The sequence below is a fragment of the Cryptotermes secundus genome, unplaced genomic scaffold, assembly GCF_002891405.2.
Source record: "Cryptotermes secundus unplaced genomic scaffold, Csec_1.0 scaffold2357, whole genome shotgun sequence".
Taxonomy (NCBI): domain Eukaryota; kingdom Metazoa; phylum Arthropoda; class Insecta; order Blattodea; family Kalotermitidae; genus Cryptotermes; species Cryptotermes secundus.
The window spans coordinates 1-13,821 of NW_019742567.1; the positions used below are offsets into that span (position 1 = coordinate 1).

The 13,821-nt window shown below is 40.6% G+C and overlaps 1 protein-coding gene across 1 annotated transcript in view; it reads right to left on the bottom strand.

The window, feature by feature from the left end:
* Nucleotides 1-12,164: 12,164 nt before the first annotated feature.
* LOC111873366 overlaps nt 12,165-13,821 on the bottom strand; it is a 61,226-nt gene continuing 59,569 nt past the window's right edge. Inside the window, exon 8 of the mRNA XM_023868025.2 lies at nt 12,165-13,471. Coding sequence (XP_023723793.1) covers nt 13,253-13,471 — 219 coding nt within the window. The 3' untranslated portion in view covers nt 12,165-13,252. The remainder of the gene's footprint in view (nt 13,472-13,821) is intronic.

Consider the following 13,821-nt stretch of genomic DNA (forward strand, 5'->3'; position numbering starts at 1 on the left):
AACTGTTCCCAGAATATCTCAAGAATGTATATTGGTCGGTGTGTGCTTCTCAAGGTCAGCTTATTTACTGATCAACTGCAATGAAAAATACCGAACGGGACGTGGTTATTTAACAGTGCTAAGGGTTCATTCCATGTGAAGTCATCCAGATAGGTCGCTCGACAATTAAAAAAAATACACTTATACACTTGCTTTTACATATTTTCATACTTCAAAAATATTTTAAATAAGTTTTAATACACTCGGTTCTCCCGGTACAGCCGTTTTTATAACGCAAAAAAATGCGTTTCCGGCTGAACTGGAGGTTTGCGTTATCTTCTATATCTCGATAACTCTTACAGCTAGAGACTCGAATATGAAACTAATTTGTTCCCCATGATATGGACTACAATTCATATTGTTATAAGGTTTTACCAAAGTCACTTCCTCTAGGTCTAATTAAGCTTGACACCTATTGATTTTGAAAAAAAAACTATTTTTGACCTTCAAAAACCAATGACAGGGGGAAAGTATCAGATCTATGGTTCTTTTCTTTGTTGTTGATTACATAGGCAATATAATCACATAGTTTTGAACCCCGTATCTGTTTTCCAAAATTTTCCAGGACTTTCCAAACTATGCTCTGGGCCCAAAATCAGCCATTTTTAACATCTTATATCTCCGGTGGGGAAGCTCCGAAATTTTTAAAATCTATAGAAACTATATTCTAGAGTAATTTGGAGTTAAAAGTACAATGTTGATATTCTACTAATAACGAAGTTGTGGGCACTTAGAACTTTACCAAAAATATCAATATCTCAACAATTGTCTTACGAGCGAAGTCATCCAGATAGGTCGCTCGACCATTTTTAAAGAAATTGTGTACACTTATTTTAACACAAAATATATCACTAAAATCCTCGGTAGCCTACGATATTTACATAATGATGTGGAGTATGCTGTAGCTTATATGCTTGAGGCACTATATACTACAAGCCGGAAGGTTGCGGGCTCGATTCCCGATGAGGTCATTGGATTATTCAATTAACCTAATCCTTCAAGCCCTGAAATCGACTCAGCCTCTTACAGAAAGAGTACCATGAACCTTCCAGGGGTAAAGGGTGGCCGGCGCGTAAGGCTGACAACCTCACCACCATCTGTGAGCCGATTGTCTAGAAAATGTGGCAACCTTGGCCACTCAGAACCCTATGGGCCTTCAAGACCTGTTACAGAGACATCTGTACCTTTTTACCTCTAAAAGGTAAAGGTAACGCTATCCCTGCAACAGATTCTGAGAGGTGAGGCTCCCACATTTTCTAGCCAATCGGCTCACAGATGGCGGTGCAGTTGTCAGTCTTACTCGCCGGCCGCCCTTTACCTCTGCAAGATTCGTGGTACTCATTTCTGTTAGAGGCTGAGTCGTCCTGAGGGCTGGAAGGATTAGGTTAATAGAATAATCCGATGGCCTCAACGGGAATCGAGCCCGCAACCTTCCGGCTTGTAGTATAGTGCCTCAACCTACTAAGCTACCGCGTTCCCTACTTCATTATGTAAATATCGTAGGCTACCGCGGAGTTCAGTGACATATTGTGGTGAATCTATACACAGTGTCTGAATAATAATGACGGAATTCAGGAGGCATCACACTGGATTTTGTAGCCTTACATTCCTCCATTTAAAACAGTTTCACGAGCGGCCACCAAGTTGCACCGTTAAGTTCCCCCACTCCTTGTGGTAATATCGGCCATTTTCTATGCAGAAACACAATCAATGGACATGTTTAGCGGGACATGCTAGAAAACTTTCTCTTTCCTCAGTAAGAAGAAGAAAATGACCTCCTAGGCACCATATTTTTCCAGCAAGATGGCGCACAGCAGCATTTCTCAGACAAGTTCTCAGTGGAATATTTCGTGGAAGGTGGATTGGGAGGGGTGGTTCATTTATGTGGTCACCTAGCAGCCATGATGCATCTTGATATTTTCTTCTGGGCATACGAAAATAATTACGTTCATATGGACAATATTTTTTCACTAATTATACTATTTCGGCATCCTGTTGCATTGAAGTATCACAATTTTCTTCCATCTATAATGCAACACACCTTTAGTTCTGAATGACACTAAACTTACACTGAACTACTGAAATGTCAGTTAAAATGTTCCTAAAATGCCATTGAAACACAATTACATGTTATGTTTAGGCTGCATGTTTCGACCTGACCTTCAGGCAACACATTTTGATGGGATCTACCGCACTTGGCCCGCTTTCGTCAATAGCACTTGTTGATGCACGTCATCATATTCTGAATTTTGTTGTTATGAGAAGTATCAATGAGTGCTATTGACAAAAGCGGGCGCAGTGCAGTAGATCCCATCAAAATGTGTTGCTTGAAGATGACCCTGTGAATATATTGTAACGTGCTATCTTACGGTCATCGCTGCGCAACGGCCACATAGGAAGTTAACAGCCTACAATGAGTCTCCACGGTTACGACGAAGACACGGAGCATTCCCACAGAGACAATGCAATAACAGCGGGCCGTTTCGTAGGAATTCCAGAATCAACGAAGCAGCGTTTCGCCGGTGATAGACAACAGACGGTTCACTCCGTAGCAACGGCCACGGATATTTAACAAGGTAATGCATTCGTCAAGACAGTCTGGAAATAGCCGCCGAAGAAGACAGTCGGGAATTAATAGCCGAAGGAGACAGTTGGGAAATAGCCTCCATAGAACAGAGTCTTCAGAAGGCCGTCGCCGAAAGCAGGATAGTATTCGCCGAGATATAGTGGCAGCAGTAATTGTGATACTGCAAGTAATAATAATTGTAAAGCGTGTGATTGTATAAGTGGAGCACAATAAAGATTCGAGATTTGTCGCGTGACACACAGAACACGTAACAATATTTTAATGACAGCTTAGCTGACATTTTAGTGAGTTGAATATAAGTTTTACGTCATCTGAAATAGAAAGTGTTGCATTACAGACGGAGAACAATTGTGATACCGGAATCATCTGAAATCCGCTGAGCGGGTAAGAAGGGAGATGCCCCAGCGTCACGGTACAGGGCCACAAGCCGTGCATATGCCTCATACTGTTTGAGGCATGCTTTCAAATAAAATATCAATTTCTTGAATGCTTCTCATTTTTCTAACTATTGGTTTTTGAAAGCCGACCTTTATTTTTCGGACGTCCTGCACTTTTGGGGAGGGGGACTGTAATAAAGCTCTTGAATAGCAGAGTTTATAGTGGATCGATAAAGACGAAAATAAAATTCGACAGAGAAGTTCTAGTGTATTCATAGCGTGGTTTTCTGAGCTGTAGTCCCGTTTAGTTTGGTCAGGGACTAACACTGTTTAGGAGGAACATGCTTGGAAGCAGTGTGTTTCGCAGATACTTTGGTATTCACCTACAAGACAATGGGGCGTTATAACCCCGAATGAATTTTCACACGTTTGTTTTAAGCCCCTGGTAGCATAGTTAATTGAAAACTGTGACCTGAAGAAGGTGGAACACATGCGATTGCACAGGATTTAACCCGTTAGTGCCTACATCGAGTAGAAAGGAACACCAGCTGTCCGGAAAGCGAGGTTACAGCAGAAATTTAATCTCTTTATGTGTGGTTTCCGGAATATCGTAATTAGAGAGCTGTACTTTATTGCACAAACATCCATTTATTGCATCTATTCCAGCACTGTAATGTTACAATCATTTCATCAATGCTTCCGTCCAGAGATGAGGGAGAGTCAGCAAACAGGTCGCAGTTGGAAGCAAAACAGCTCTAAGGGATGTAATAGGGTTTCTATGTGTATCACTAGGTAGCAGCACGGTCCAGCTTCATGACGTCTTCATGATAGTCTGGGTAGCAGACGCTTATGCCCATGTTCAGAGGCTGGTTTTTGTAGCTAAGTGTCACCGTGGTTGAAGCCTGTTCCACCGAAGAGAAATGATAAAGCGATGTGACGAGCATATCAGTCTTATGGAAGAATTTCGAGGAATATTTTTTCCCAGATTTAAATATTACATATTTTACGTTTTATATCCATTTGTCTCCTATTTACTGACTGTTCCTAGTACATACATACGTTACAATGCTAATCTCACACACACTTTTACAGGATTCACGCATCGATGGCAGAAAATAATGATATGAAACCTATATTATCACATTTGAATACGTAACATTTCACATAAATTGTGTTCTAAAGACAGGTTTCTTAGTTTTACAGGATTCTTAACTTAGTAAGATAATAATTGCTTTGGGGCATCATGTTGTGTATCTGTTATATGTGGTAGTTCGGTCGACATAGCATAGTACAGTGTTCATCGAATTACATTATAAAGACATATAATTGTATTTATTTTATAGTCAGTTTTATCGACAGAACTACCACATTTAATTACGAAAGTAATGTTACAGTGCGTTGGAATAGCACCATATTCGATCCTTTCTTGTTTACCGGTAGAACACGCAGTTACTTTTTTTGTAAAAGAATGTCCCCAAATCCGACGGCTTTCATGGGGCCTTAGTATGCAGCAGTGAATACCATGGATTACTAATTGACCGTCTTGACATTGCCTATACCACTTACAAATAAAAAAAAATAATAATAATAATAATAAAATAAATAAAATAAGAAACACTCAACAAACTAACGAAATTGCTGGCAACACGCATATATCCCCTGCAGCAATGTTGCCAAGGCTTCGACAGTGCAGTAAACTTCTTCCGGAAAGTCAACGGTCTCGAACAGCGACCGTCTGCAGGAATGTTTCAGTGAATATATTTTTGAGAAATCCTACAGTAACTAATATCGGATATGAAAGCACTTTTCTCAAACTGAAAACTGCCAGGAACGTGGCGAAGAAAGAAAAAAAAAGTTTTATTGCTCACAGAAGGCGAGAGGACGGAAGAACAGATTGAAAATAAAGGAAAGTAGACGAGAATGAAGGGGAGGAGTAACAAAGAAAATATAGAAGAAAGAAAAACAACAAAACGAAGAAGAACCAAGAAATGTAAGTTTTGAGGTTTTCACGGCGATGACAATGATAAAAGTCGTCTTCTGGGTTTGGAAGAAAGTTTGGAAGAAAATGAGATAGAAGGAATAAGAAACACGTGAATGGGGAGATAAGGGAGACGAAGGAACGAATGGAAGAAATGAAAAAAGAAAGGAAGAAAAACAGGAAAGGGGGAGCAAGAAAGTAAAGGAATGAAGGAGGACGGAACAGAAGTCTGAAGATAGGGAGAACAGAAGGGACAGAACGATCGGCTGGCGGACCAAAGGGACGAAGACAGTGAATATGACTGACAATTTTCATGATCTTATAGCTGATAAGTCTAGGGACCGGAATTTTGGAAAATGCACATTTTAAGTGTTTTTGTTCGTTATTGCATATTCTAAACGTAAGAGCACTGAAAATGCCTAAAGAAAAGTGCAGCAGTAGATACTTAAATATTAGGTGGGTGTCGGATAATAGTGACTATTCAACAGACGGTGTCGTCGTGTACTGTCAAGTGTGCGCAAAGGAAGTAAAATGTGAAAAGAAATTTCAACTTGAGCAACACTCAAGAACGACTGCACATATTACGCCAAAGAAGGGGAAGAGGAAGAGCACACCACAACAACTACTTCTTACACAGGTCAAACCCAAATCCTCTATTAGTACATTTTCAGCCGATCTTTGTAAGGCTTTAGTATGCAGCAACATTCCATGGAATAAATTAAGCAGCCCAGTTCTGCGATCATTTCTGGAGAAATATTGTGTAAATCAAAAAATCCCAGTTGAATCAACTCTTAGAAAAATTATCTGCCTTTGCCGTATGAATCTACGCTTGAGTCAATCCGTTCTAACATCGGAGGGAACTGTGTCTGGATATCGGTGGATGAGAAAACCGATTTATGTGGCCGATACATAGCAAATTTCGTAGTTGGTAAGCTACATCCAGACGAACCCGGCAACCTGTTGCATGTGCCGAGCACGGGTGCAGAAGGCACATGCTAGGGTGAAGGAAGTAATTAAGGAAAAGTTTCCAATTTACGTACTTTAATAATATCATATAATGAAAAGAAACCTCATTCAGGTAACACGGAACTTGGACTTTCACCGATGTTGTGTACACCCCAAGAAATAGCTGTAACCAGAAGGCAAAGAGAAAACAGGATCACTACCCGCTTTCCAATTTACATGCGGAGATCCACTGAGAACGCATCTGCGAAAGTCCAAGTAAAAGGCAAGGCCCGGGAGGCAAAATAACAAGTGTCACAAGACGTTTTGGGAAACCTCCTATTGGTAGTGATATGCGAAACATGGGGAAAGTCACCTACTGGCTGGCGTAAATACAACGGCCAGAGACTTCATCCCCGCTCTCTGATCCCGAGGTTACCTGCGTCTATGTGTAGAGCAGGGGCGCCTGGTTATCAGAAGTTGGTCGCTGCCCTTGCTTAGGCAGAAGTATTGGAGTGTTGTCTAATTTGTTCTCTGCCATTTAATTGTGTATTTCTGTTTCATTTTGATTGTACATTAAATCCATCTAGACAAGTGTCTCGACAGTTTGTTAGAACGACACCCCGCATTGACTCCCAAGGGGACCGCTCGCCCTAGCCAACCTGCCCCGCTGCTGGATACAACATTGATCTCAGATGCGGGGATACAGCAAACCCTCATCTTCTTGCTTGCAAAGTACTAGAGAAAACCAACCATAGCACAGAAACAAGATTTGTAAATGATTCTCTGTGACTACTATGGCCATCTGAAATTGAGAATTGTTGTAAGGTGCTTGTATTACTCACAGATGCAGCTACCTTTATGTTGAGAGCAGCAAAAGCCTTACAAGTATTTTATCCAAATCTTATACACGTAACCTGTTTAGCGCACGGATTACACGGTATTGCAGAAAAAAAAGCACACAGTTTCAGCTGTAAACGATTTAACTGCAAGTGAGAACAAACATGTCTCTGAAAGCACCAGCTCGTGTCCAGTTCTACAAAAATTGCCTACCTCAAATTCCTCTGCCACCTGAACCTGTCCTAACTAGGTGGGGGACATGGTTATCAGAAGTTTCAATTTATCAGGAGAATTTCAATCAAATAAAAGAAGTAGTTACAAAACTTGAAGATGAGTATGCATCTGTCCGTGAAGCAAAAGTGATGTTTGGAAGTGATACTGTTTATCAAGATGTGAATTTTATCCATGCACATTTTGCTACAGTTTCAAAAGCCTTTAAGAGCTTAGAATCTTGTGGTGCACTCCTTCACGACTCATCTGAACTCGTTCAGAAAGCAACATGTTCACTGAATTCCGCTCCAGGCGAAATTGGAGAGAAGATTAAATGCAAGTTAGAAATGGAGTTGAATTCGAACCCAGAACTAAAAAAGATTCAGTTAATTAGTCAGTACTTCAGTGGAATTAGGGTATCTTTGTCAGATGAATATTCCGAACCTTCAGCGCCAGTGTATAAATACTGTCCAATCATGTCAGTTGATGTAGAAAGATCATTCTCAGCCTACAAACTCATTTTGATGGACAATAGGCGCAGTTTGTCTTCAGGAAACACTGAAAGACTTCCAGTTGCCCATTGTGATGCCACTTTCTGCAGTGAGTGATACATGTAAATAGGTGAGTCTGAATAAAGTGACCTGTTTCTTAAGTGCATATTGTTTTATTTTGGGTGCATATTTTCCCGCTTTTAGCGCATAAAGATCCGGGTCCTACTAATAAACCACTCACGCGACTAGTCGCGTGCGGCTAGCCGCTCTTTGTCGCGCGCATCCGTTCGCTGTATTAGTGCAGTGGTTATCAAACTTTGAGCGCGACCCCAGGGGGGGGGCGCGAACGGCTTGAAAGGGGGATGCAGCACACTTTCCTACAGATAAAAATTAAAACTGTCCTAAATAAATTAGAAAAGTAACAAAAAATAAAAATACACATAGAAAAACTTTTGATGAGTACAGGTTTTAATTATCATGAATTTCAAAATAACTAATAATTATTCTCTTTACCGGCAGTTATAAAACGCGTATGCCAGAGACAGTGTTGATAGTTCGGCAGCAGCTGCATCCTCTTCCAGGCAGCACTGTACACGCGCAGCTGAAAGCAGCGACTTATGTCATGTCATTGGCGCCTGTTGGGCATGGAGCAGGCAGTTTGTCACCAGACTCAATGGTAATTGACTGGTATGCCTGATTGATGTTGTGTTCTTATGCATTCAGCATTTCAATGCAGTTGTGCTGATTTGTTTACCTCTTGAAATTGGCTTGATTATGAACAATTGATCATGAAGCGTTTCCTGAGTAGTGATAGAAATGAAGACACCAGTGCTCCTTCAACTAGTGGTGGGAAAGAAGCTACTGGGAGTGTGAAAATGAGAAGGTACGAAGAGAACTATTTATCATTAGGCTTTACGAAAACTGTGATCAATGATGAAGAACATTCGCAATGTGTGATATGTCTAAGTATTTTAGCTGCAGACAGTATGAAACCTAATAAATTAAAGAGACAGCTTGAAACCAAACTTCCGAAGTTTACAAATAAACCAAAAGATTATTTTGTTAGAAAGCTAACAGAAATTTGCTAAAACAACAAATGTGACTTCTAAGGCCCTTTTAGCCTCTTACCAGGTTTCTCATAGAATTGCTAAATGCAGGAAACCACACAAATTGCAGAAACACTGATTTTACCAGCAGCGATTGACATAGTAGCAACAATGTTGAGTGACTCTTCTGTTCAACAATTGAAAAATGTCCCCCTCTCTAGTGACACAGTTTGTAGAAGAATTTCAGACATTTCTGACGATTTACGTCGGCATTTAATTGAGAAGTTGCGTAACAAGTGCTTTGCACTTCAAGTGGACGAAGCGACTGATATTCATAAAGATGCTCATTTGTTTGCGTACGTTCGTTTTGTTGTTGAGTGTAATATGGGAGAGGATTGTTTTTCTGTGACCCTATTTTGAGAACAGCAACAGCTCAAAACCCTTTCGACATGATTAATGCTTTCTTTAATGAAAATAGGATATCATGGGATAAATGCACTGGCATATGTACAGATGGAGCTCGTTCAGTGTCTGGAGTCCATGCTGGATTACAAGCAAAAATTGAAGCTGTTGCTCCCGAAGCAGTATGGACTGACTGTATGATACATCTGGAGGCTCTGGCAGCTAAAGAACTCAGCCCACCCCTTCATGAAGCGCTGCAGACGGTTGTAAAACCGTCAATGTTATCAAGACAAATCCTCTGAAGTCTAGACTTTTTAAAATGCTGTGTGAGGAAATGGGTGCCGAAAACACTGCTCTATTGTTTTTTATTGATGCTCGATGGCTTTCAAGAGGCAAGGTATTAAAGAGAATGTTTGAGCTGAGGCATGATGTGTTTTGTTTTTTAATGGGGAAAATCACTCACTGGCAGACAGTTTCAGCAACAAGGATTTTTTATTGAAAATGGCTTACCTCACAGATATATTTGAAAAACTAAATATCCTCAACACTTCACATCAAGGGAATGAGGCAACTGTACTTTCTTGGAATGACAAAGTGAAGTCATTCATGAGAAAATTAGAGCTCTGGAGAAAGAGTATGGAAAGTGATACGCTAGACATGTTCCCTACTCTAGTGTCATTGGTACAAGACACCGATAATCCAGTGCTTCCAACGGACATAAAAAGCTGCCTACTTGATCATCTCATAATGTTGAAAGTTCCTTTCGAAAAATACTTTTGCAATGATTTTGATAAATTTAATTGGATTAAAAATCCATTCGAAAATGTTCCTGGGCCATCATCTCTGAATGTAAATGAGCAAGAAGAACTCATCGATCTCACTAGTGATACCTCATTAAAACGTACATTTAAGGAATTGTCTTTGTTGGAGTTGTGGATACATATTGGCACGGAATTCCAAACTTTGAGGCAAAAAGCATTTAACATCCTGATTCCTTTCGCAACGACTTACTTATACGAGACCGGCTTTTCTGCTTTGGCAGCTATAGAGTCAAAGTAACGTTCAAGGCTAAATATTGCTAAAGAAGTTGGAGTGGCCATTTCTGATCTTCCACCACTTTTTGATAAACTTTGTTCTCAAAAGTAGGCCCATCCATCACACTGAAATTTGACATTTAAATGTTTGATTTTCTTTGCAGAAAAAAATTAAATACTTGTCAGTTAAATGTCGTTTCATTTCAATACATATTTTGGTTAATTGTAAGTGTTAAAACTAATTTCTATTGTAGGCCTAATATTGTGATACTTTAATTTTGAGTAAAAAGACTGCTAAATAGTACGTAGAAAAAAGCAAAATAAACTGAATAAAACGTCAAACATACCATGACTTCTATTTTGATAAAAAAACAGCTAGGGGCCTGAGAGTATTTTTCTTGTCAGGGGGGGCTTAGAGGCAAAAAGTTTGAGAACCTCTGCATTAGTGTATATGGTGAATAACCCACTAACGCGGCACGTCTGCCGAGTCGCTCGAGGCCAATTATTAAACTGCGGTTTAGGCTGATAACCCACTAACGCGGCTAGCCGCTAGCGACTAATCGCGTCAGTGGGTTATCAGTTTATGAGTGTTAAATTTCGAAATTCTCCGGTAATTGGGGAATGAGATAATGATACGCACGTGCATTGTCTAGCTGACGTTGACGTCAAAGGTCTCCAGCCCGGCCGGCAATTTGCTGTTCTGCAATCAACACCTAGACAGCTCTCTCACATCTGCCCTATTGACGCCTGGAAACCCTAATTTACGTGAGGGTGTCCCGGTACGCATTACTGGGAAGATAAAGAATATGAAAGAGTATTTTTGTGGTTACTCCTAAACGAAGTGTAAGTAACAGCGACTGGTGCTATAAGAATAACATTAACGATCATATATTATTTAAAATATAATGGAATTTGAAAGGATTTGGATTGGCTCTAAAAAATTTCAATGAGCAAACAGGCATCTGAAACATTCTTATACGTTTGTAGAAGACAAAGTTATCCCTGTAACAGGCTGTGGAGGCCCATAGGCTTGTGAGATGTCGAGGCTCCCACATTTTCTAGACAATCGCTTCACAGATGACGTTCAGGTTGTTAGCCTTACGCGCCGGCCGCCCTACCCCCGGAAATGTACCTGGTACTCATTTCTGTTAGATGTTGAGTCCACCTCTGGGCCATAGTGCGGCCGCTATATTAGATAAATTGAAGAAATCCAATGACGTAATCGGGAATTGAATCCGCGACCTTCCGGCTTGTAGCACAGTGCCTCAACCAACTGCACTACCGTGTTCTTCTCATTTTTCTGTGCTTATATAGACCTCGTGAATGTGAAAACGCTTTTGCTCACAAGATTTGAGAGAAAAAATGAAACATCTGACACTGTATAAAATACATGTGAAGTATGGACAGGTACAAGTAAGATATCACATGCAGTGCTGTAAACTAACCTGTGGAAGAAACAAGTGATGCTTCATGTTGCAAAAGCATTGATTATGGATGGTCATGATAAAAATAAATTATTCAGCGACAGGCATACACATGTTTTCGCACTCAGAACCGCCTAAAAATTTTCTACAGATATTTTCCACTTTGAAAGGAAAGCATCAGGACTATGCTTAGATGGAGGTATGGGTTCAAATCCTGCTGAAATACGTAGAATGAAATAAAGGTGTGTTATGTTTTATAAAAGTGTATATGCAGTTCATGTTATTTTTCCCTTCCGATGAATCTACGTTAGTTTGCACATCATCTTTTTTTGTTTATCCCATTTTGCTGAACAAGCTAATCGCAAAAGAATTCATGTTAACACTACCAGATCGAGCCAATGAGCCCTGTTTTTTGGTCTTCCGTCATTCACTGGCTCCTATACATTTAAACCGCTACTGTACATGCAGTCTTAAAGGCGACATCAATATTGTCTTTTCTTCCTTGTCACGCTACTCATCGCTCAGTGCTTCGCGAATGGCAGCAAACGATTTCGAGTGAGGTAATGTCCGAGTATTAAACGCAATTTCTGCCCGTGAAAACACCGTCTTCACATTTACAGAGCTTCTGTACTGTTGGCGGTGGCAACACGAGCGCACAAAATACGTCCGTTGTAACGAACGTCGTGACGTGCGTTATAGAAACAAACAAGAGAGTCGAACGCTACGCTTTCTTCTGGCTCCATTGCAGACAAAAAACTACGCACCGCATTCTGCAACTGTGTGGTGTCCTCAGCAACGTCCGTCATGAAGTACGTTCGTTACAAGGGACGCATTTTGTGCCCTCGTGTAGACGCTGCCTAAGGGTAACGTTGACCACAGGGTCACGAAGAAAATTGAAATAACCCGTTACACAGTGGAAACAAACTCCGCTTTCATTTCCACACAGCAGTGGATGATTTATTGTTCTTTGGGTTGCAATTTAAACGGCCCAGGCTACATAACAGGAGACGGGCTAGCAAGTGTGTACAGTCCTGACACCGTAGCAGAGTTCACGTATTTACACTCGTGCCAGATCTGTGTTCCCATCTGAGCCATCTGAAGGATACACATGTAACTTCGTTCACTGTGTTAACGGAGAAATGGCAGCCGAGATACAATTACGAAAAGGAGGGAAAGAAAGAAAGAGAGCAAAGCAGAGAAAAAGAAAAGAATGAAGAAAAGGAAGACGTTATTCCTTGTTGAATTTCAGTCGACTTATCCACGAATATACCGTAAACTACGGTCACTTTTTGACAGCATGCCACTTTGTGCCACAAGCTATATAATTTAACGTCATTTCACGACAGCGCTTTGCGGCCTTGTTTCTCGTGCTGTTATAAAGTGACTCTGGTTTACGGAATATCGTAATTAGCAAGTATAATCCAGGCTTGAATCCTGCTAGACAAAACTAAAAGTAAACTTTTTGTACGGTTCAGTTATTCCAAAACGTATGTCATAGTTTGCATAAATATAGAAAACTGCTGAAGTATCGATGTGAAAAAAAAATGAAATATGTAACTCCGTGATTTCAGTCCGCAAGCGAACTATACCGACCGAGCGACCGCCGCTTCTCGGCGTAACTGATTGTCTTAAAAGCCAATGTCATTTTCTGGTTACTTAATGAGCAGACAACTCTTTAGCAGAAAGTTATGGGACAAGGAATAAGTAAGGTTTCTAACAGATGGCACGAACATGCAGAATATCTCATTCTTAACACTTTCTGCTCCTTATCTAGGTACATGTCTCTCTTGCCTTATTCAGTCTTCATGAACGAGCCTGTATCACTATGCGGTTGAGCGCAGAGTTCATTGAGCAATGACGTTTCACTTCGTTGGCCTTGAGTTTAGCTCTTGTTGTACGAGGAGAAGAAAGCCAGCGCCTTCATAAGTTGGTAACTTTTAGAAATTGGTATGTTACTGTCGTAGAGCTTCTTTGAAGCTTTGCAGTCCACGTAAAACCACCAGTTACACTTGAGGATCGTTTGGTCGAACAGTGTAGACTCCGGGCAGAGGAAGCTTTTCATGATAAGTCCATCATCTGTGAAAGCGCACACATGGAACACCTGCCGATGGAATTAAATATGTTAGCAGAAACACATATATTTTGTCACCGTTTTCAGCCGTAGGCATATTACTAAATTTAATATCATACTATTGTTGTGCGTATACCCGTTGCTAGGCAAAGACCTCGAAATAAACAATATGACAAATGTAGCAAGTACAGACTTTGGCTGAGCAATGTTATGCAACCTGTTTACAGGCAGCGGATCGGCAAACACGTTCCCGCTGCAACGAATACGCAAACAGCAATAGAGTTAATGTTGCAAGCAGTGTTTTCTACTCGGTCCGTGCAACATGGTTACGAAGAAGCCAACTGGGGTTTCCCACTTAGTTGTTACTTGACAGAGAGAGA